Source organism: Agelaius tricolor, unplaced genomic scaffold (genome assembly GCF_023055355.1).
Source record: "Agelaius tricolor isolate 1412-34295 unplaced genomic scaffold, bAgeTri1.0.p SCAF_19, whole genome shotgun sequence".
NCBI lineage: Eukaryota > Metazoa > Chordata > Aves > Passeriformes > Icteridae > Agelaius > Agelaius tricolor.
Window position 1 is genome coordinate 9,955,374 of NW_027269279.1, and position 20,003 is coordinate 9,975,376.

Sequence of the window (20,003 nt, forward strand, 5' to 3'; positions counted from 1 at the left end):
TTTGTGTGGTGGGGTTGTGGTTTTTTATTTGTTTGGGTTTTTTTAGGAGCTGGAGTGCATCAAGTGCTTTCCTACAGGGCTTTAGTTGTATCCAAACCCAGTTTGGTTCTCTGGGACTCTTCATAATGCAAACTAAAATGCCGTGAGTGAGGATGGTTAAGAGATTTCACTTCAGAAATGCATTTCTGATTTGAACTTACATGCTTATGGAATCTTTACATGCTTTGCTCAAAATAGACTGATCTGATAAAGTACTGACTTGCTGCATACTCACCTTGCTGCATCAAAATCACAGTGAGACACTAGACAAAGTGTTGGGCATAGGTTTGCCTCTTGATAGAGAGAAGGTTTCAGTTGTCTTTCCAAAAACATAAACAGTTCATCTGAATGTGTAACTTTGGACTTTGGATCCTCACTTTGCACCTCCAGATCTGAATGTTTTTGCTTAAGGTTAATATGCCTTTATGTAAGTTTTATAAATAGCTTTTTCTAGCTGTAGGACGTGATCTGAATACTAAATCCTAAAATATTTTAAATAGGTAGTTATAACTCTAGGACAGAGGGAAATACAATGACATTTTTAATTCTAGTAGTATGATGCAATGCCTCCTGAAATATAGAGTGCTCATTAAATATTCATCAGTGTTATGTACTAGCTCATATGCTAATCAGGAATATGGTTCTCAATTTGTGTAAAAGCAAAACAACAAAATAAACCCCCATCCCCTTAAAGAACAAATGCCCTCCTCAAATAAACAAACAAAAAATGCCCACCCACAAAAAAACCCCAAAAAACAAAACAAAAAACACCCAAAAACCCCAACAAAACACTTACTTGAATTTCTCTGGCTTTGGAAAGCCTTTATATTATTTTAAATCCAGATAAAAGGAGAAGGAGGATACTGTCCATTCGCTGTCAACATAGTTTTTGCTTGAGGGTAGCTGTATTTTCAGATAGAGGTTTCAGTTCTGTGTTTGTGAAAGAATAAAGCTGCATTTTCAGACATCCTGCATGTAGGGATCTTGCAGAATACAGACTGAGATATAAACAGGTGTCTTTGCTTGATGACAGTACATGTAAATTATGAAATTTTATTTATGTCTTTTAGGATGAAAGTGTGATTAAGCTTACTCAAGAACTAGCTCAAAAACTAGGGTTAAAAATAAGGAAAGCATATGTTAGAGCAAAGGTAAGATTTTATTTTAACATTTTTTGTTAAGGTTTCCCTCTTTTGCTATCGAGTTTGTATTTAATGAAAGTATCTTTTCTTTGTAGCCACCCTCGTCAAATTCAGTTTCTAGTGATGTATCAACTCAGGTAAGGTTTTACATGTTCCAAGTGCAAGCTGCCTGTAAATTACAGGGAATAATTGTTTCATCATTTCCTGATGATAAAGGGACAGTGCTGCCATTGACAGTTTATATGAGAGGCTGTTATTTGGGACTTTGGGGCTCTGTTATGTTCAGTTTTGCTGGACACATATGGCAGACATAAGATTATTTATTCAAGTTATCTTTGTTGAATAAATGTTAGCTAAAAGAGTAAATCCAGTGCAATGCATATGTGTATTTTTCATGTCCTGAGGCAAGAACAAAGTTAATGGGTTGATTTTTTTATTTTATTTAGTTGACAATTTTCAAAATGAAGGGTGCTGGGATAAAATCCCTTTTACTTATATGCATTTGTCCAAATTTGATCTTCACTAGCAGCTGAACTTGCATTTATCTTGCTCTTTGGAATGTGTCTGAATAGCAGTAGTGAAGAGGAGTTCATCTTTGTCTTACAGACTTCTTTCACAGATTTAGCTGTAAAGGGATGAGGAGATGAAGGAACAGTTCATTTAAGATACCATTTACACTCTTTCATTCCCTAAAGTGTCACTTTCGCTTTGGTTGGTTGGTTGCAAATTTTTAGTGATACCATGAGTGGAATTCAGTCTGTAAATGGATGCTTTATCTAAAAAAAGTATTTGACCTTTACATTACATTAGACTTTGTAAATTTGAGATTTTATAAAATCTAAATTTGAGAGGGCTTAGATTCTTTGTCTGTAAATATGTATTTGAAAATTTTAATGGCTCTTGTGGCTGAGAGGTATTTTTTTCTCATTTACAGAATTCTTCTGTAGAAGATATTGAGTTAGGTGAGTCTTGTGTTACATTACTAATGCTAGGGAGCTAGATATGCCCTACATGTCTCATTGTATTAGGAAAATTTGGATGAAAATTCATCTGGTCATTTGAAAGTACTTAGTCTGATCTGTTTATCTCTAAAACTGCATAATTCAGTGGCTGAGCAGATTTCACTTTGGCCTTCTCAACCTGATATGGTTGTAACTGCTCCTGTAGTGATTGTCTCCATACTGTCCTCTTTAGCTTGAAAAAACAGGGAGGGGAGAATATACCAAAGATTTAATAAAGTATCAGGTCTGTAACTGTTTCTGTCTTAGCTTGAGTAATAAATAAACATTGAGATGAAGATCCACATAATTTGGAAGCTGATGGAAGCTGAAAACATTTAATGTGGTTTTGTTTAAACATTCTTCACGTTTCTTCACTCTCTCACCCTCCACGTTGTCGGGGTAAAAGTAATGCAAGAACTTCTCACATCTTTGAACAAAGGTTCCAGTCATTCCCATCTTGCCTATTTCAGATTTATCTGACCAGAAACAAGAGATGGTTTCTGCTGCTTCTTCATCAAACTTTGTTTCTGAAGTGTCCAAAGTGTCACCAGTACCTGTAGCACCTTTACCTACTGTTATGCCTCTTCAGATGGAAAAGGTTCCTTTGCCTTCTGCAGTGTTGGCAAATGGAGGGAATGTTTCTTTCTCTATGCCAGAAGCATGTTTAGATTGTGGAGATGGAGATATAATTATTGGAGAAGAACTTGATGAGTTACTTGATTCTGTGCCTGATCCAGATGAAAGTGTAATGGTAAGACTTTTTTGTCTGTTTTCTTTCTTGCAAGACTCTCTTTAGGAGTGGGATCTCATATTTTTATCAGGTGGTGGTGATGTTTGTTACCTTTCCTAGTTACACTGAGCTATCTTTGGGCATAGTCAGGTTGATTTTTTTCAGGTTCAGATTCTTGTAAATGTGGCTGTAAAGATAGCAGGACTACTTCAGAAATACTGTTATGCTACTACCAATGCCACTTAGAAGAAGTACTGTGAAAAGTGAATTGGACATTTGAAGTCTGGACTAGCATGGTTTTTGGGAGGTTTTTTGTGCAAATAAACCCTCTTAGAACATGAACAGTGAAATGCTCACCCTCTAGGTGTAGAAACCATGGTTAAACATAAGCAAAAAGCTTTGCAGCAGAGTAGTACTTGGGCTGTGGCCTTCTGGGATGCTCAGTGGTGTCTCTGCAGTCAGAACTTGGTCCAGATCCACCACCTGGCTGGACAACAGACCATTGTGAGTCTGACTTTTTGTATTTTTAGAAGAGATATTAGAGAAATGCAGTTCTATGAAGTGTTGTTCCTACTTATGCCATTATGCCAGATCTAGAGCAGACTGTGAAGCCTCCAGGGTTTCAGTTTTTAGTCAAAATGAGAGCTCTGATTGATAAGCAGAGATGTCTGAACCTATTACCAAAGTTACTGACTCCCTGCTCTGGCCAGTCATTTGGAGTATTTATTTTGTATTGCATTTGTATTGCAGTGTTAAATGAGGCTGTGGCACATTCAGTTCTGCAGTTGTGATTTTAATTCCTCATTCAGCTCTGATTTACAGTTGCAAATCTTTAAATCAAAAATGCTTGAGTTTCTGATTTTCTATTTTATGCACTTCATGTTTTAGAAAATGTGTCAGAAATAGAGAAAGTAATTCTTTTTAAGAGATCCTAGGATGTTTGCCATAGTGAAAGCCAGGAGAAAATACAGTCTTCCAAGAGAGACTGCAGTCTCATGGAGTGAATTGCAGGCTGATAACTGGGGAACATGGAGTTTCCCACTGGGCAGACTCTGCTCACTCAACATCCAGACAAGGAGGGAGCTCCTTGGGATGACAGGCAGGGAGGGGAAACTCCCCCCCTTGATTTATCCTTTACAGAAATGTACAGAGGGATATGTTGTTGTTTTCCACGGGAGGAAGGAATGTGACCTGGCCTTTGCAGAGTGTGTTATCATTTGTTTGATCTGAGGACTTACCTCAAAGCCAACCCATACCTCTTTTGCTGTACTACAGTTTGAATTGCATTCTCTTTATTTAGAAACAAATCCTGTTGATATCTGACTCTTCCTACTCTTTCCTGGTGTCTGTTTTTAACATAACTTTGAAATTCAGCCATAGTTACCTGATTTTCTATCTGATGGAAAGAAAAATCCAGATCTCTTACTAATTTAGTGTCTGGTAACTGAACTTTTAAATGTTTGCTCAGTGGATAATGCCTTGCAGCTGGGGCATCATTTAGGGCTTGGTTTCTGCAGCTCTGTGCAGGACTGTGATGTACCTATCTTTGATGTTTTTCAGTAGGTTTACAAAAACTTTGCAGAAACTTGACTAAAAGAAATACTGTGGCAGATTATGTTCCTGAGGCCTTTCTTGCTTGGTCTGAACTTCTTGTAAAATGTATATTTTTTCCAGCAAACTACAGGAGCCAGAGGACCCATTCCTGCAGGGAGTGTAGCTCCTAGTGTACCTTTCTCTGCCTCTTTGCTGGGGACGTTGCCAGTTACTGCAGGATTTGTTCCTTCAGCTTCTCTTTCAGAAATCTTTTCACAGCCTTTGGCTTCGTCGCTGGAAAACTTCTGTTCACCATTAAGCACTTTTTCAATCAGTGACCCAAAAAGAGGTAAGAAATGAGTCTTGATATGTAACCTTTAATGATGATGAGAGTTGTGCATGAGCCAAGTGATTTTCCTTTTTAACAAATTCGTTTTCACAGCTATTAGTTATATTTAACATGTAACATTTGAGCTGTGCTAATAGTTTTTGAGTGTTGGTTATATATAAGAATTCATAAATAAAGTATTTGTTTCCTTGGGGTCTGCATAAGCATGCTCCAAGCTCCCTCTGTGTAGTTTTTCTGTATCCATTATCTAAATTTATTTGTTTCAAGTGAATAAGTTTAAAGAAGAAATACTATTCCCTCAGATTTTTTTTTAAACAATGTTGCTCTTACAACTCAAACCATTTGTCATGATTTGGCAATAAACAAGAATCCTAAAAGGGTAATGTAACTGTGTACTCTAAAAAGGTACCAGCGTTACATGCTTGGATTCAAACTGCACAGACTGTAATTATGTAGTGAAATCAGGTATGTGAAATAAGAAGATACAAGTAACAAACTACAAAAGATAAAATAAATACTTTGTCTTTAATTATCAGTGTTACAGGACTATGCTGTCTTCGGAACACAGCCAGATATACAAAATAAAATAAAAAGTTGAAGAATCCTCTTACCCCTCTTTCATCTCCTCATTTTTTCATAGTCAGATATGGTTTATCTTGCTGCCCTTTTTGTACTGAACAAGTATTTTCATGTTGCTTCAGTATCTGCCAGTACTGCTGGTGGTAACCAGGTGTATATTTTGAAGATGATTGCCTAATAACTTTTCAGCCCAGATGTTTACAAGGGACTTTTACATAATGAAAAAAAAAACTTATTGTAGCAAACAAAAAGAAGGTTGGTGTTTGTCAAAAAACCCAAACCTCTGATATTTCTCAGGAATGATAAATTATTTTTTGCATGGGAGTTCTTGGGAACTCATTTAACTAAAATATCTTTTTATTCCTTTAGACATCTCAAGTTCAGCTTCTAGAGATGGAACACCAACACTTAACAGCAATAATTCCCCATTGTTTGTACGTATTTTTCATGTTTTTGCTCACACCAGTTCAGATGTTATCACCTTGGAGGCTTTACACAGATCTGCATTTTTACAGCTGAAGTTTCTATTTTTAGAAGAATAGCACTTCTACCATTAAAAGTGGGTTCTGGCTGTGGGAACTTACAGGAACAGTAACAAAAGAAAAAAATTTATGGAGGTTGTTTTATGTATGCAAATTTTGACTGATGCCACAACCATTATTCTATTTTGAGGAACTTGCTGTAAAATACTGTTGAATTGTAAAATAATTTAAAATCCCTTATGATCTGAGTACCAAGCAGTAGGGATGCTGAAGAGCTGTCCTAGTACAGGAACAGAGCAGATGCCCCTGTGTGTCTGAGGATCTGGCTGCTGTCTGTTCTGCAGTCATGCTGTGCATTTTCAGCCACGCTGCTGGCACTGATTGCATGGGGAATGGTGGGATGAGGGATTGCATCCTCAGGAGGCAGCCAGCCAAAACTAATTATTACTATTAATTAGTAATAATAATAATAATAATTAGCCTCACAAAGGCTGCTGTTCTGCCTGTACCTGGCTGGCTCTTGTTTTATGCTTAGTTTGTGCTGTGTATGTGGCCTGTGTAAAATCTCCATGTCCTTTCTCAGACTTGTCTTTGAAGTTCCTATTATGGCTATGAAGAAAAATTTCAGTAGGTTTTAAATTTTAATTGTAGATAAATACATTCTGTGTATCAAGCAAAATATGCTTTCTTTCAACAGATAAATGGTCCTAGTAGTTTGTTTGGATCTGAAAATTACATGGGAATTGCAGGCCAAACTAGAAATGACTTTTCCAATGTTTTTAGCAGTACAACTGCTAATATACCTGTATCTCCAGCACTGGCGGGAAGGAACCCACTGGAAGGCACACATGAGCTAAGACAGGCCTGCCAGTTATGCTTTGTCAAAAAAGGTAAGGAGCTGTTGGACTTGATGGGGTTGATTTTTTTTTTCTTTTAATTTAAAAGCATAGATTTAAAATATTCATGTTCCTAATTTAACACTGTTGGCTTCTAAACCATGTTAATCCTGACTTGTTCTTTGCAGATGTAGCACGATCTTATGATTGGTGAACTATTTCAACCACTGTTTTATCTTCTTTCCTCTTGTCTTTTTTTCTTGTCCTAATAGATTTCTTGATTTCTAAACCCAGCACAAATCACCCCACGCTTTCCCTGTGTGTAAGGTCATTCACATTCTGTATCCCCTTTCCTCCCAAACCCCAGGGTACTGTGAAGAATGACACCTTTGCTCAAGACTAAATAAAACTTGCAATACTCTCTCTGATTGGCCATGGGGAATTGAACTGCAGTTCAAAGTACCTGGTAACCTTCACATCCCATCTGTTTTATTGTTCTTTCAAACTAATTCTAAATCATAATCATGAGGCTTCCAAACCTTGGTAATAATTAACTCCACTGTATTGACTTAAAGGAGCTTAACCAGTATTGGTCATTAATATAACTAATCTTTTAGGCCTGAGCTGTTGCTGTTAAACAGAGCCATATTTTAAAGGCAATAGCTTCTCTTAAAACTAATCTTAAAAATAAGCATTGTGTTTGAAGTTACAGGTATCATTGATGTCAATATACTAATAAAGAATTTTATTGAGATCTTTAGGGGATGACTATTGTACCCTTAAGAACTTCTATACTAGTTTAAAATTATTTTTACTAGAAAAATCCACAAAGTGACATTTGAAAAAACATAGAGCATGTTCTGCTAAAGCTGGAGTTAGAGCATATTGATGAGAATACTTAGCATGTTCCTAGCTTCACTTTTTGTGTCGATGCATCTGCTTCCTCTGTTTCTTTCCATCTCTGTCAAAGCCTTGAAGTGTCTCCTGCTTTTACTGCCTTTTGCAATTACACTGTTCCATCATCTTCTTGTCCAGAGAAAACTGGGTCATGCTCTTGTTTTCTCATGAATAGCAAAATTCACTGAGCCTTGCTCATCTTCAGATGCTCTTCCTGATGTCTTCTTTTAGTACCATCCTAAAGAGAGTTTGAAGCTAGGTGTATTTTTGTTTCCAAAATCACAAAGTTCTGGGGTTGGCATTTATCTTTTTGGCACATGTGAACTTCCTACTGAGTGTGTTTTGTCCCTGAGCATGGTAGCACTCCTGATAAAATAAATGTTGAAGGTTAAGAGAGCCATTTATTGATCACTGGAATTCCCCTGCATTGACTTACTATACATAAGCAATTTAAGTTTTAAACTAGTGTTATTGGAATGGATACTTTGTAATATGAAAAAAATGCAGCAATTTTAGAAACCTTAGGTTGTAACACAGCATCCCTCCCCAAATAAAAAATAACTTGTGGGTTTTTTCTTGCTGAGACTGGCTTTTGTAAGTATTTGGTTTTTTTTTTTTTCTATTTTGCTCAACATGGTGGGTAATGACTTTTGGTTCTGCAGAGGTGCTGGTGCAAGTAGGAATTCTATACAATGTGTTTGTGTACTTTGCTTTTGGGCTTCTGTGCCAATGTGTGTATTGACATGTTCATGTTTGATGCAATTTATGCCAATACAAGCAATTTTCTGTGCTTGTTTCAGGTCCTAAATTATTGGATTATGCTTACCATCCCAATTTAGAACATAAATGTAAGAAGGATATTTTAATTGGCAGAATAAAAAACTCTGAAGATAAATCATGGAAAAAAATACGTCCAAGACCAACAAAGACACAGTATGTGGGACCATATCATATATGTAAAGGTAGGTGTTACACAGGGTAACCTGGTAATGCCTGTGCTCAAAGTAATACAATTTAGCTTTTCCATAGGGAAGTATAGAAGGAATTTTTATTTATGCTTATGGGAGGTGGAGAAGGAAGTTCTGGGTTGTTTAAAATTTCAAAGGGGGTAAGGAGAACCATATCTTGACCACTAATATGATTATTCAGAGAACAGGCAGTGTACTTCTGTACTGTTCTGTCCATCAGGAATAATTTTGCTTTTGAGTGTTGGATGATTACTGTTAAACACAGCAAAAAAGAAGCATTTTTGTTTGCAATGTGAACCTCTAATTAGGATGTAAGCAAGATGACTTGTGGGTTAATGAGCAGCTTTATTTGAGCAGAGGGTATTCTGGGTTCTTGGCATCGTTGCCCTAGATTAGTGCAGGATAATTGATAGAAGTGTGCATTAGCTGTTTTGAGGAGTTTTACATTTTCACCAAGTCATTCAGCATAATGTTTTAGTTCTGTTAGATTTAAGTGACAAATTTACAACAGCTCTCTGTAACTTCTTTATTAAAAGTATTTGAAACTGATATAGTGGAAGTTTTAAGATGAATTTCCAAGAAAAGTTGAGTAAAAGCAATGCTGTGTTTGATGCTGTCCTTTGAGATGTGGCTGCTGAGGAGGAGTGCAGGTACCCAGGGCACTGCACCTTTGCCTACTGCCAGGAGGAGATTGATGTGTGGACGCTGGAGCGCAAGGGAGCCTTCAGCAGAGAAGCTCTTTTTGGAGGGCCTGGGAAGATCAACTTGACTGTGTCCCAACTTCTTCAAGAATACCATGGATTATTTATGTTTCTTTGTGAGGTGCTGCTTTATTTCTTGTAACACAATAAAAATGGTAATAGATAATTAAAATATATGGAAAGAAATGCTTTGGTTCATGCATGACTGTTTTGGAACTTTTGAAACAGATTTCAGTAATTATTTGGCTGCCTTTAGATTAGAGACTAAATGAAGTATCTGTTAAAATCTTTAGGGTAAGGTATATTTTTAATTGTTTAAAATATATACCGTAAAATTACTTTTTTTCTATTCCAGAAATGTTTTGATCACAAGCCCAGAATAATAAGCAAAAGGAACAAAGATAACTCATCTTCTTGTTCTCACCCTGCTATGCATGACTTTGAAGATAACAAGTATGTTTGAAATACCATCTCTATAAGCTGCAATTTAAAAGCAAGGGCAGTTTTTAATACTGACTTTTGTTTCTTACCTGTTAGTCAACTTCTCTTCCCTGTTGACTCTTATGCTTTGGCAGTATAGGCAAGACAGACTAAAAGAGCAAAGTTTGACAAATGTAACCAAGTAAAAGTGAGCTATTTCTTTATCAATCATTCAAAATTAGTGGTGTCTACCCTCATCTTTGAATCTTATGCGATTTGGTGTCAGGTTGTTAATAGCTTATCTACCTGGTGAGCTGTATTACTCTAAATAGATGTATAATGTGAAATTAAAACAGGAACTTCTAAGTTGCTCTTTCTTTGATATGTTTTGCTAATTTTGCTGTAGTTTTAACTCAGGTTTACCTTAATTACAGTCTATAAAATAGACCATTGTCCTTACTAACTCAGTTGATAAAAAAAGTATGAGGAGTATCTTTAATTATTCTTTGGAAGTTTAAAAAGTTTTTATTGTTGTAATTAGTGTAAAATGAGTTTTGGAGAATTAAGAGACTTTTTCCTTTGTATGATGTAAAAGTAAGTGGGAGCACTGGAATTTCTTTGCTTGTATTGCAGTTCCCTGTATTGAGGAAGCACTGCTGCTACTAGAGCTAGGCTGTTACTGTTCTGCATCACCTCTTCCTTAAATGGTGCTCTATAAATATTCCTCTATAGTACGTGGGTTAGTAATTAGATCAGGATATGTACTTGAAAGTGGGCATGATCTGCTTTCCTTCTTGGAAGCCAGTGATCCAGCTGGATTGAATTCAGTAATGCTTTGCAGAAGAGGGACTCTGGGTTCCCAAGAGTACTGTGTGGTGCTGTTTAGTGCGTTTTCTCAGCCTTGAAACAATGCTTAGATGTGACCTCCTTCTGGGAACTTTCCTTTCTGATTTCAAGAAAAAAGTGTTTAAAGGATATTTGAACAAGCTGTGGTGAAGGATGGTTATTTTAAAGAATATCTAAAACTGTTTTCAAATCAGGTGCCTTGTCCACATTTTGCGAGAGACTATGGTGAAGTATTCCAAAATCCGCCCCTTCCAAGTTCGGTGTCAGCTTGACCTGTGCAGACATGAGGTGAACTATGGCTGCTTACGAGAGGATAAATGCTTTTATGCTCACAGTCTGGTAGAGCTTAAAGTCTGGATAATGCAAAAGGAATCAGGTATGTTTAGTAAAATGTTCATTTTACTCTTCATTGTATTGCTACCCCTTCCTTTTGTTGACTCCCTCTGAAATTAGCAGCTTTGGATCAGTGCAGGAAGCAAGCAGGAGCAACCTGGTGCCTCTCAGCTTGCATTTTGGAGAGGTACAAACAGTGTAGATTTTATAATTACATTGGCATTAGAGCTCTAGTACATTATGTTTAAATACTGAAACATGCACCTTGACTTATATGAGCAGTCTGTAACTTAAAAACCTTGTATGCTTTCCATTGGGATGATACAGGCAACATTTCTGGTTTGAATGCCCTCACAGTGTTCTTAAATGTGTGTGTGTGTGTGGACATAGCATCATATCTGTGATGTAAGTGCATATCATGTATATCACACATGTGTGAACACTTACACAAAAAGACAAATGGATGGAAGATTTGGGGCTTCAGTAGCGTTCCAGTTTGAGCCTGTCTGTAAGGCTGCAACAGTCCTAAGTACTCAAAGACTGTTTCCCTTCCTTTACAGGTATTTCACATGATACTATAGTTCAAGAATCAAAGAAGTACTGGCAGAACATGGAAGCTAGTGCACATGGATCACAGGTATTTTCAGTTTTCCATTCAACTAATTTTGCAGTGACTGTGGTAATAATACTTTTTTTAATGTGTGTATATAATGTAGCTTATTATAGAAATTACTTTTTTAACGATTTCCAAATAATCTCTTTCAGTATAGGCTTTCTTCAGCTTGCTCACTTGGACTAAAATGCCTGCTTTGTTGCTGTGCAGCTCCTTTTTTACTTTGCTTGTTCTGTCCCAGGTGGAACATAAAATGTAAATATAAGTTCAAAGTCAACTGCTCCAGGGCAATTAATTATCTTTTCAATATGTAGCACTTTTATGTGTTTAGTTTGTACACATTATCACAACTTCAGGGTACATATACCTAAGTCAGAAATAAGTTCAATGAAAAAATGCATTTGTTTAGAAATGTCTAGTTTGAAATGACAAGCTGAGCTATTACAAGATATGCAGTGTATATCTGCTTCCCAACATGGGTTGGAATCTCTGCCATAGGGGGTTATTAACAATTATATATGGATATCTTTGCAGATAAAAAAAATACCTTTTATTGTTGTTGTTTTTTTTTTGCTTAAGATTCTTGGGAACCAAATGAAATATGGATCGCTTAATTTGAAGATGAAGTTTGTTTGTGGGCAGTGCTGGAGAAATGGTCAAGTTAGTGAGCCAGACAGAAACAAAAAATACTGTAGTGCAAAGGCAAGACACCCGTAAGTAAGATCAGTGAAAGTTCTACTGCTTTGTCAGCCATTTAAAACCACTTCTGGGAAGCTGTTGCTTCTTAGGAAAGAGTCATACAAGGAATTATAAACCCCAAACATACTGATGTAAAACAGAGTTATCTCTTCTGTGGTATACTAATAATTGGTACTGAGAGAACACTTTGATGGCTACCAAAGTGTTTGTGTTTTGGTTTTGGAGGGGTTTTTTTGTATTAAGAGTTTTGGTCAAGTTTCTATAGAACTTCTTTAAATCTTAAATACATGGTGAAAGCGTTAAAAATAAACTGTCTGAGCTTTCCTGGTTATGCTTCTGTGCAGAAATTGTGTTGTGGTTTTTTTTAATAGTATTTTCTTTGATTGAATGCTTGTGGTTTCCAGATGGAGCAAGGATCGCCGTGTGGTGCTGGTGATGTCTAATGAACGTAAGAAGTGGATGACCATTCGTCCTCTGCCTGCAAAGAAACAAGTGCCTCTGCAGTTTGATGTATGTTAACTTAAAACTAATGTTTTGGTTAAGAAAATAGATAATAGCCACTGGAAAATGCTGGCAATTGGGCTGGTTTCATCAGTTCTGGAGAAATTCCCATGGGAGTTGGTAGGAAAATGTTCATAGTGTTCCTACAATGTTCAGCCTTAGGAAAGCACTGATCTCATGTTACTACTGAAGTCCTTACTTGTCAGTGGAAGAAAATATTTCTGAAATTATTCATACATATCTGGGGTCTGGTAGTGTGGTAGGAGGCAAAAAGCATTCATAGTACGTGCTTCCAGCAGTTTTCTTTTTCTAACTATAAATGAGGCTTTTTGTAAAATAAACATTTTATTTTTCACATTATATAAATGTTTGGGAGGGGAAACACTATCCAAGACTGAAAAAAAATACAAAAATTCTACTAGCATCCATTCTGCTTTGTATTCTTAAAGATTTCTTTAAATTCCTGTTCCAGTTGTGCAATCATATTGCTTCGGGCAAGAAATGTCAGTATGATGGAAACTGCTCATTTGCTCACAGTCCTGAGGAGAGAGAGATGTGGACTTATATGAAGGAGAACAACAGTAAGTAGAGGACTAAATCTAACATGTTGTAAATCCAACTGTTCTTTTCATTCTTGTACTTAATTGCTTTTTAATCTAATTTCTTTCATTATCTCTCGTAGTAAACCTTGCAGGTGCCCTTGTCTTTGAAATTAAATAAACCCAGACCAGGCATTCAAAAATAGTATTAAATAAAAATAGTATTAAATAAATAGTATTAAATAAAAATAGCTGTATTGTGTATTCACTGCTTGATGGGTTTTCTAACAATAAAGTAGCCCATGTTGTTTTTTTAGGTGTCTTAGAAATATTGATCCTTGCAGCAATATTAGTTGGTGTTTGTATGGTCATGTGCACACACATGGATTCATAGAATTTCATATAGGGGAAACTATTTGCAGAACAATCCCCCCAATGTATTTACTGGGAATTGCCATTCACTTTTTGTGGCTGACTTTACTATCCCATCAGTGTTACTAGGGAGAAAGCGTCAAAAATCAGAAGTAATAAATGACATAAATTATCAGATCATGGTCTGCAAGAAAGCAAAGTAAATTTACCAAAAGCTGTAGCACACATGAGGTTATTAGTTCTTTGAAATTCAGTATTGATATGCAGCAGCAGAGTTGCTGTCTGAACTTTGGGTGCCCATTCAGAAACCTGTAATCTCTTGCTGTCCCCTCAAGAGACACAGAGGGCTTTTGGTAAGTAGCCAGAGATGCCTCTTCCCCTGCTCTTAATCTCTGAACTGTGTAACTGTCAACATTTGTTTCCTTCCCTTTTTCTTCTTAGAATAGGTGGGGATTGAATTGTGCTCACAAACTCAGTCGTTTATCTAGTGTTCTCAAACTCTTGCCTTAATTGCTAATTACTTATTTTAGCTTCTGCTCTCATTAGTTCAAGACTTGGAGCAGTTGTATGACATATGGCTAAAAACTCAAAAACCAGAAAAAGGAGATGATACAGCTGCTCAGGCAAGCAGAGAAAATGGGAAGCAAATTCATATGCCAACTGACTATGCTGAAGTTACAGTAAGTAATCATGGGTACAATTCAAATCCAAGCAGGTGGGGGTTTGTTGGGTTTGGTTTTTTTTCCCAGTCAGTAATTTAGGTTGTTTCCCTTATTTTCTTGGGGCTTCCTTAGGCCATAGATAACTACACTAAATGTAACTGACACTGTGCATCAGTTCTTCTAAAGCCAGTGGAGATTATAAACTTCAGGTGATTGTTTAAATAATTGTGTCTGTTTAAGTAAGCAATATCCTGCTGGTCAACATAAAGAAAACATTCAAAATGTATTAGGAGAAGTTCTGTCCTTACAGCATTGAATTTGCAATGTTTTGTTTTCAAATTCCTTGTAAAACAGGTGGATTTTCACTGCTGGATGTGTGGGAAGAACTGTAATAGTGAGAAGCAGTGGCAGGGTCACATTTCTTCTGAAAAGCATAAGGAGAAGGTTTTCCACACTGAGGATGATCAGAACTGCTGGCAGTATCGCTTTCCAACTGGATATTTTAGCATTTGTGATAGGTATGTAAGATGGCAAAAATGCTAAAAAACGACAGTTCATAGTTTAAATAATGAAGGCACTTACTAGTTCTGACAAAGTTTCTAGTATTTCTTGATTTGCATACATCTTTCAACAAGGAATTAAGTAATTAGCAGTATTTTAACATCATAGAACTCAGGGAGTGACAAGGTGCCTAATTTTGGAACAAAATCAACTGCCTGTGTGATGTTAATGAGTGGTAGCAAGTTCATTGCAGCAGTGTGAAGTGAATATTGTTGGTATTATTACAAGTTTCCTTAGGCATCTGTGTATTAATTAGAGCCCAAGAACAGTGCCTAGCTGGACAGTGAGACTGGAGCTTTATGGCAAGTAAAAATATTGTTAGCATCAAACCAAATTTGCTAAAATTGAGTATTTGTTACTAGAAATTATTTATGAATAAGTGGAAGAGGACTTCCAAGATCTGTTGGTTTTTCCCAGAACTGGTTGTATGTTTTGCTGCTCCCTTTAGTTCTTAAGTGCAGCCTGGTTTACCTGACTTCATTAGATGAGGTTTTTTTGTTTGTTTGTTTTGTTTTGGTTTTTTTTGTAAATCTATTGAAAATTCCTTCCACTGTCGGAATCCTTTTGGAAGGCTAAAAACTTTGGAATCAAGCATTCTGGAGTTTGCTGGTGCAGATACCTTTGTTACTCCATTTTCAGCTGAAGATTTTGAGTGTCTTGGAAATCTTGAGAAACTGCATTGCAGAGAAAGCAAGTTATTTTTCATTTGCAGTCTTTGCATGGAAACTTACATGTCCCTTTACTAAATTTTTAAGTAGAATTCTAAATGTATTTGCTTTGAACATAAGAGACCTTGGATATGCAGCATAAAGTGAATACAAACTGGCATGTTAAGGTGTTCTGAATATTCGAACCTCAAATTTAGTTAACAAGGGTAATTAATTAGTTGGATTTTTTAAACAATAGTCATTCTTTAGCTTAGTGAGTTAAATGATTGAGGTATTCAATAACATGATGAACTTGATGGTTTCAAGCATTAAGTGTCTCAGTCTAAGTAGGAACATGAAGAATAGAAAGAAAAGAGCCATCTGTTATCCTCTGTATATATTTGTCAGCTGGGAAACAAAAATACAATCAAATGCTAAACAGAGTTAGTGTCATCTAACTTTTCCAAGTATATACTCTTCTAATCTTTTTTTTGGTCCTTACTATGCAGTTTATTTGAAAAACATAACCTGAAGAAAATATAGACACAGTAGTGATCATGGTAATTCTATGAAAACACTGTTCAAAATCTGTCTTAACAGATATATGGCCGGTACTTGCACTGAAGGAAACAACTGTAAATTTGCCCATGGAAATGCTGAACTCCGTGAGTGGGAAGAACGAAGACAAGTTTTAAGAATGAAACTCAGCAAAGCAAGAAAAGACCACTTGATTGCTCCCAGTGATAATGACTTTGGAAAATATAGTTTTTTGTTTAAAGATTTAAACTAATACTGAGATGACACATACATGTTATCAGCTGGAAGCATAAACCAGAAAATTTGACAATAATCAAAAGCATGTGACAGAAAAGCTGCAGGTTTTCTGCTTTTATTGGCATACATTGTTCCTCCTGAACAGCAAATATGGTAGATTTAGGGGGATGGAGCAGACCTGTCTATGCTCTTATGAAACAGAGTGGTGATTAAAAAAATCTGAAGTATTATGTGCTTACTCACCTCCTGTTGGACAGAAAGTTAGGAAATAGAAGGGGGAAGAGTGGTTATAATACCTAGGAAGCCCCCTAGTCTCAGACCTTCAGTTGAAAAACTTCAAGGTATCAAGGTATTGCAAAAGAGAGTGTTAGTGGGCTAAGAAAATGATGGATGAAAATTCTTCAGATCTTTTAATGGAGAGGATTTGTTTAAAACAAAGTTTGCTACTTATCTATATGTAGGTTGCTAAAAATGATTTTCTTATTAAAGATTTTAAACAAAATAACCATTTAACTACAATATACGTTGAATGGGTATTTTTTCTCTATTTGTATGTTTCAATATAATTTACTGAAAAAGGATCTTGAGAGGAAAAAAGTATTAATTTTTGAAAATGAAGTAGTTAAAATTCTGTTTCTTGGTCTTTGCTGTTTAAATGATGATTTTGAAAGATTACACTTGTATGTCAGTATTGTGTATTATTGTATGGACTAATGTTGCCTGTAATAAAGAGAACTTTACACAAAGCTGTTTTCTGCATGTAGCCTCTCAGGATTGAGATTTTGTAAAAACAATGATTTGCCAGTTAGCAAAAGCTTGGGCACCTGTAGCTAAACATTCACTGAGTTGGTATTTGTGTCGCTAGTGGCTCGTTTGCAGTTCTGTATTGTCATTAGCTCATGGCATCGCTGAAGTTACAGAAATGGCCAGTAAGTTGTGATATAGGCAAGCAGTTTGGAGCTACGTGGTGCTGGGACACATTTTCAGCCTTGGACATGGACATGAACACATGAACCACTGCCTCACCTGCACGGTGGATGGTGCTTCCCATTGCCTTTCCTGCAGAGCACAGGAAATGGAAAACAAGTTGCAGGCTGAGGTGACTCCTGGCTGCTGAGCCTTTGGGCTTTCCAGTCACTGGAGCTTCTGTTGTGGTTTGGCTTCTCTGCAGATCCTGCTTTCTGCTTTCTTTGTGTTTGCTTATTTCCTTTTTTTTTTTCCCAGCTAAGTTTCTTTCAGCCATTCATTCAAAATAACTAAAACTAGGTTTCTTCCCTTCCTTCTCCTCCCCCCCCCCCCCCCCCCCCCCCGGTTACTTTTCTCTGTTCCTTACATAATTAGAAGAGCTTTAACAATGACCTCAGTAGTTCGAATGTAGTCATTGGGCATACATTGGCTGTGTAAAAAGTGGTGAACCAAAGTTCAGTGATAACCCATACATGACATGGATGCTGTGTCCCTTTCACTTCACAAAATCACAACAAATTTGAAACCAACACCTCATGTGTGCTTCAGCCTTAGCTTGGGGCTCTTGCGAAGTGACTGCTCCTCCCAGCCTGGGTTCGGGACACTGGAGTAGGACACGAGCTTGGTGCTGGAAATGCCACCTGCTGCAGTGCTGATTTTTTACATTGTTTGTAATAAAGTGAGTGTGAGACAGAGTACTGTGGACACTGTTATTTGTGTGACAAAACCTGATTGTATCGTGTGCCTTTCTGAATTGTTTTCTCAATTTTATGCTTTCATTGTTTAATGTAAGTGCTCTGTAAATCACTGGAAGTAATTCTAGACAAAACTAAACATGACATTCTTGTTCTCTAAGGCCGGTGTGAAATCTTTCCTGCTGCGGGGTGGGGCTGCTGGGGAATAGCTGCCGGGGGGTCGGGGATTACCCAGGGGCTGATCCCGGCCAGGGGCCCGGTACCGGTGCCGATGCCGAGAGCAGGAGGCGAGCACATCGCTCCCCGTCCCTCTTTGCCCGGTGCCGCGGGCAGCACCCGGAGCGCCGGGCGGGCTGTGCGCCTGCTCGGGCGGGCGGACGTGGCGGCGGCGGGTTGGCGGGCGGAGCGGCCGCCCCGCCCGGCCCGGCGCGCCTCACGGGCGGGCGGTGGGAGACGTGTGCGAGCGGGAGCGGCCCGGGGCCCGCGGCCCTGCCCCCCTCGGCCGGGCCATGTCGGTGTGCGGCGGCCCCGGCGACGCGGCGGCTCCGCGACTGCGGCCCCGCGCCGCCCTGATGGCGCGGCGGCCCGAGCTGCTGTGCGGCGCGGCCATCGTGCTGGGCTGCGCCTTCCTCATCGCCCTCAAAGTCACCTGCAGGTACCGGCGGGGGAGCGGGTGGACCCGGGGCTCGGCCGGGGGGGGGAGCAGCCGCCGGTCCGTCGCCGTTCCCAGAGGCGGTGCCCCTCTGGGGCCTGGGGCAGAGCGGCCGGCGGGGCCTGGAGGGCCGGGGTCGCCCAGCGGCGCCGTGTACCCGCTGCGGCCGGGCGGCTTCGGGCACGGGCATCCCCGGGCTGGGGGACGGATCCTCCTCCCGGGCCGCACCACATGCGGTCACCAGGGCACGTGCGACCGGTCGCGTGTCGGGGGACGCCGTGTCTCCCTCAGCGGGATGGCAGCGGGGCGGGCAGGGGCGATAAGAACGTGGGTGGGGAGGGAGTGGAGTGTTTTAGGGTGACACGCGGGTGTCGTGCTGTGGCGGCAGATTCGTGGGGCACCCACTTCTGAGGACAGTATCAGGGTATGCAGGGCGGTGTCTGAGGGTGTACCAGGCTCTCTGCTCGGTGGGGCTCAGGAATGTGACAGGAGGCAATGGGCAGGAACTGATGCCCAGGAAATTCCACCTGAACATGAAGAAGAACTTGTTCCGTTACTGACCGGGCCCTGGGACAGATTGTACAGTGAGCCTGTGGAGTCTCCCTCTCTGGAGATCCTCCGGAACCATTTGGACGTAATCCTCTGCCATGTGCTCTGGAATGACCCTGCCTGAGCGGGGAGGTGGAACCAAAGGACCTACTGTGGTCTCTTCCAGCCTGACCCGTGCTGTGGCCCTGGGACAGGCACGTTGTTGAGATGGAGCTGCTTTTGCTCATCTCCGGAGGTACCTGGGACCTCGCGCTGCCGCCGAGCGGCCGAGGGGGCTCTGGGCTGCAGCCCTGCCCTCAGCATCGGCCGGGCCAAACGAGTCTGCCCTGGCTCAGGTATTGATGTCTCATCATCCCTTTGCCTGCACCTGCTTCGGACACGAAGATGTTTCGTGGTTTCCCTCCCAGTCTGGTGGTGCTGCTCTTGGGAGCTAGAACTTCCTTCTTTGCCAAGGGCTCTGCAGTTCCTGTTTGCCCGGAGCTGGTGGACGTGGCGCCAGGGCATGTTTGTACTGGAGGGCGGGGAGCAGCGGCAATGAGCGGTGGGCACAGGCTCGGTGAGCCTAAACCAGGCTCTAAATCTTCTGGATGAGTTTTAGGTCATGGTGACTGTTACATGCTCCAGGTCATACTATATTAAGAACATCTACTGCACTTGGGGTTTAATTTTGAGATTAGGAGAAGGCTATGAGGTGCTGATTATGTCCCTGTTCCCCAGCATCTGACAAATTTTGTTCCACAAAACACTTGATTCACAGGTAATGCATCTGAAAAAGGCTAAGGCTTTCTTTGCTTACCTGTCCACAAAGGGTGTATTACTTGAATCAGAGTGAATTATAAGTCTGTGAATGAGTGCCTCAGAGTAGCTGTGCCTCCGTTCCAGGAGGCTGTATTTCACAGTGACCAGATAATGTAGAT

At 39.4% G+C, this 20,003-nt stretch overlaps 2 protein-coding genes across 6 annotated transcripts in view; both read left to right on the plus strand.

Annotated features, from left to right (window-relative positions):
* ZC3H7A (zinc finger CCCH-type containing 7A) overlaps positions 1-18,045 on the plus strand; it is a 28,102-nt gene extending 10,057 nt beyond the window's left edge. For 4 of the 5 annotated variants that reach the window (XM_071444220.1, XM_071444224.1, XM_071444221.1 and 1 more), the window contains 18 exons: positions 1,110-1,190; positions 1,277-1,318; positions 2,116-2,143; positions 2,653-2,933; positions 4,587-4,794; positions 5,743-5,807; positions 6,553-6,745; positions 8,389-8,550; positions 9,182-9,378; positions 9,613-9,710; positions 10,718-10,899; positions 11,417-11,493; positions 12,049-12,182; positions 12,573-12,678; positions 13,142-13,250; positions 14,127-14,260; positions 14,597-14,760; positions 16,051-18,045. In XM_071444220.1, the coding sequence (XP_071300321.1) occupies positions 1,110-1,190; positions 1,277-1,318; positions 2,116-2,143; positions 2,653-2,933; positions 4,587-4,794; positions 5,743-5,807; positions 6,553-6,745; positions 8,389-8,550; positions 9,182-9,378; positions 9,613-9,710; positions 10,718-10,899; positions 11,417-11,493; positions 12,049-12,182; positions 12,573-12,678; positions 13,142-13,250; positions 14,127-14,260; positions 14,597-14,760; positions 16,051-16,240 (2,451 nt within the window). In that variant the 3' untranslated portion in view covers positions 16,241-18,045. Of the gene's footprint in view, positions 1-1,109; positions 1,191-1,276; positions 1,319-2,115; positions 2,144-2,652; positions 2,934-4,586; positions 4,795-5,742; positions 5,808-6,552; positions 6,746-8,388; positions 8,551-9,181; positions 9,379-9,612; positions 9,711-10,717; positions 10,900-11,416; positions 11,494-12,048; positions 12,183-12,572; positions 12,679-13,141; positions 13,251-14,110; positions 14,261-14,596; positions 14,761-16,050 lie in introns of those variants that run through there. The other variant, XR_011681821.1, reaches the window with a different exon arrangement.
* Positions 18,046-18,282: 237 nt separating this feature from the next.
* TXNDC11 (thioredoxin domain containing 11) overlaps positions 18,283-20,003 on the plus strand; it is a 28,175-nt gene continuing 26,454 nt past the window's right edge. The window contains exon 1 of the mRNA XM_071444225.1: positions 18,283-18,540. Coding sequence (XP_071300326.1) covers positions 18,395-18,540 — 146 coding nt within the window. The 5' untranslated portion in view covers positions 18,283-18,394. The remainder of the gene's footprint in view (positions 18,541-20,003) is intronic.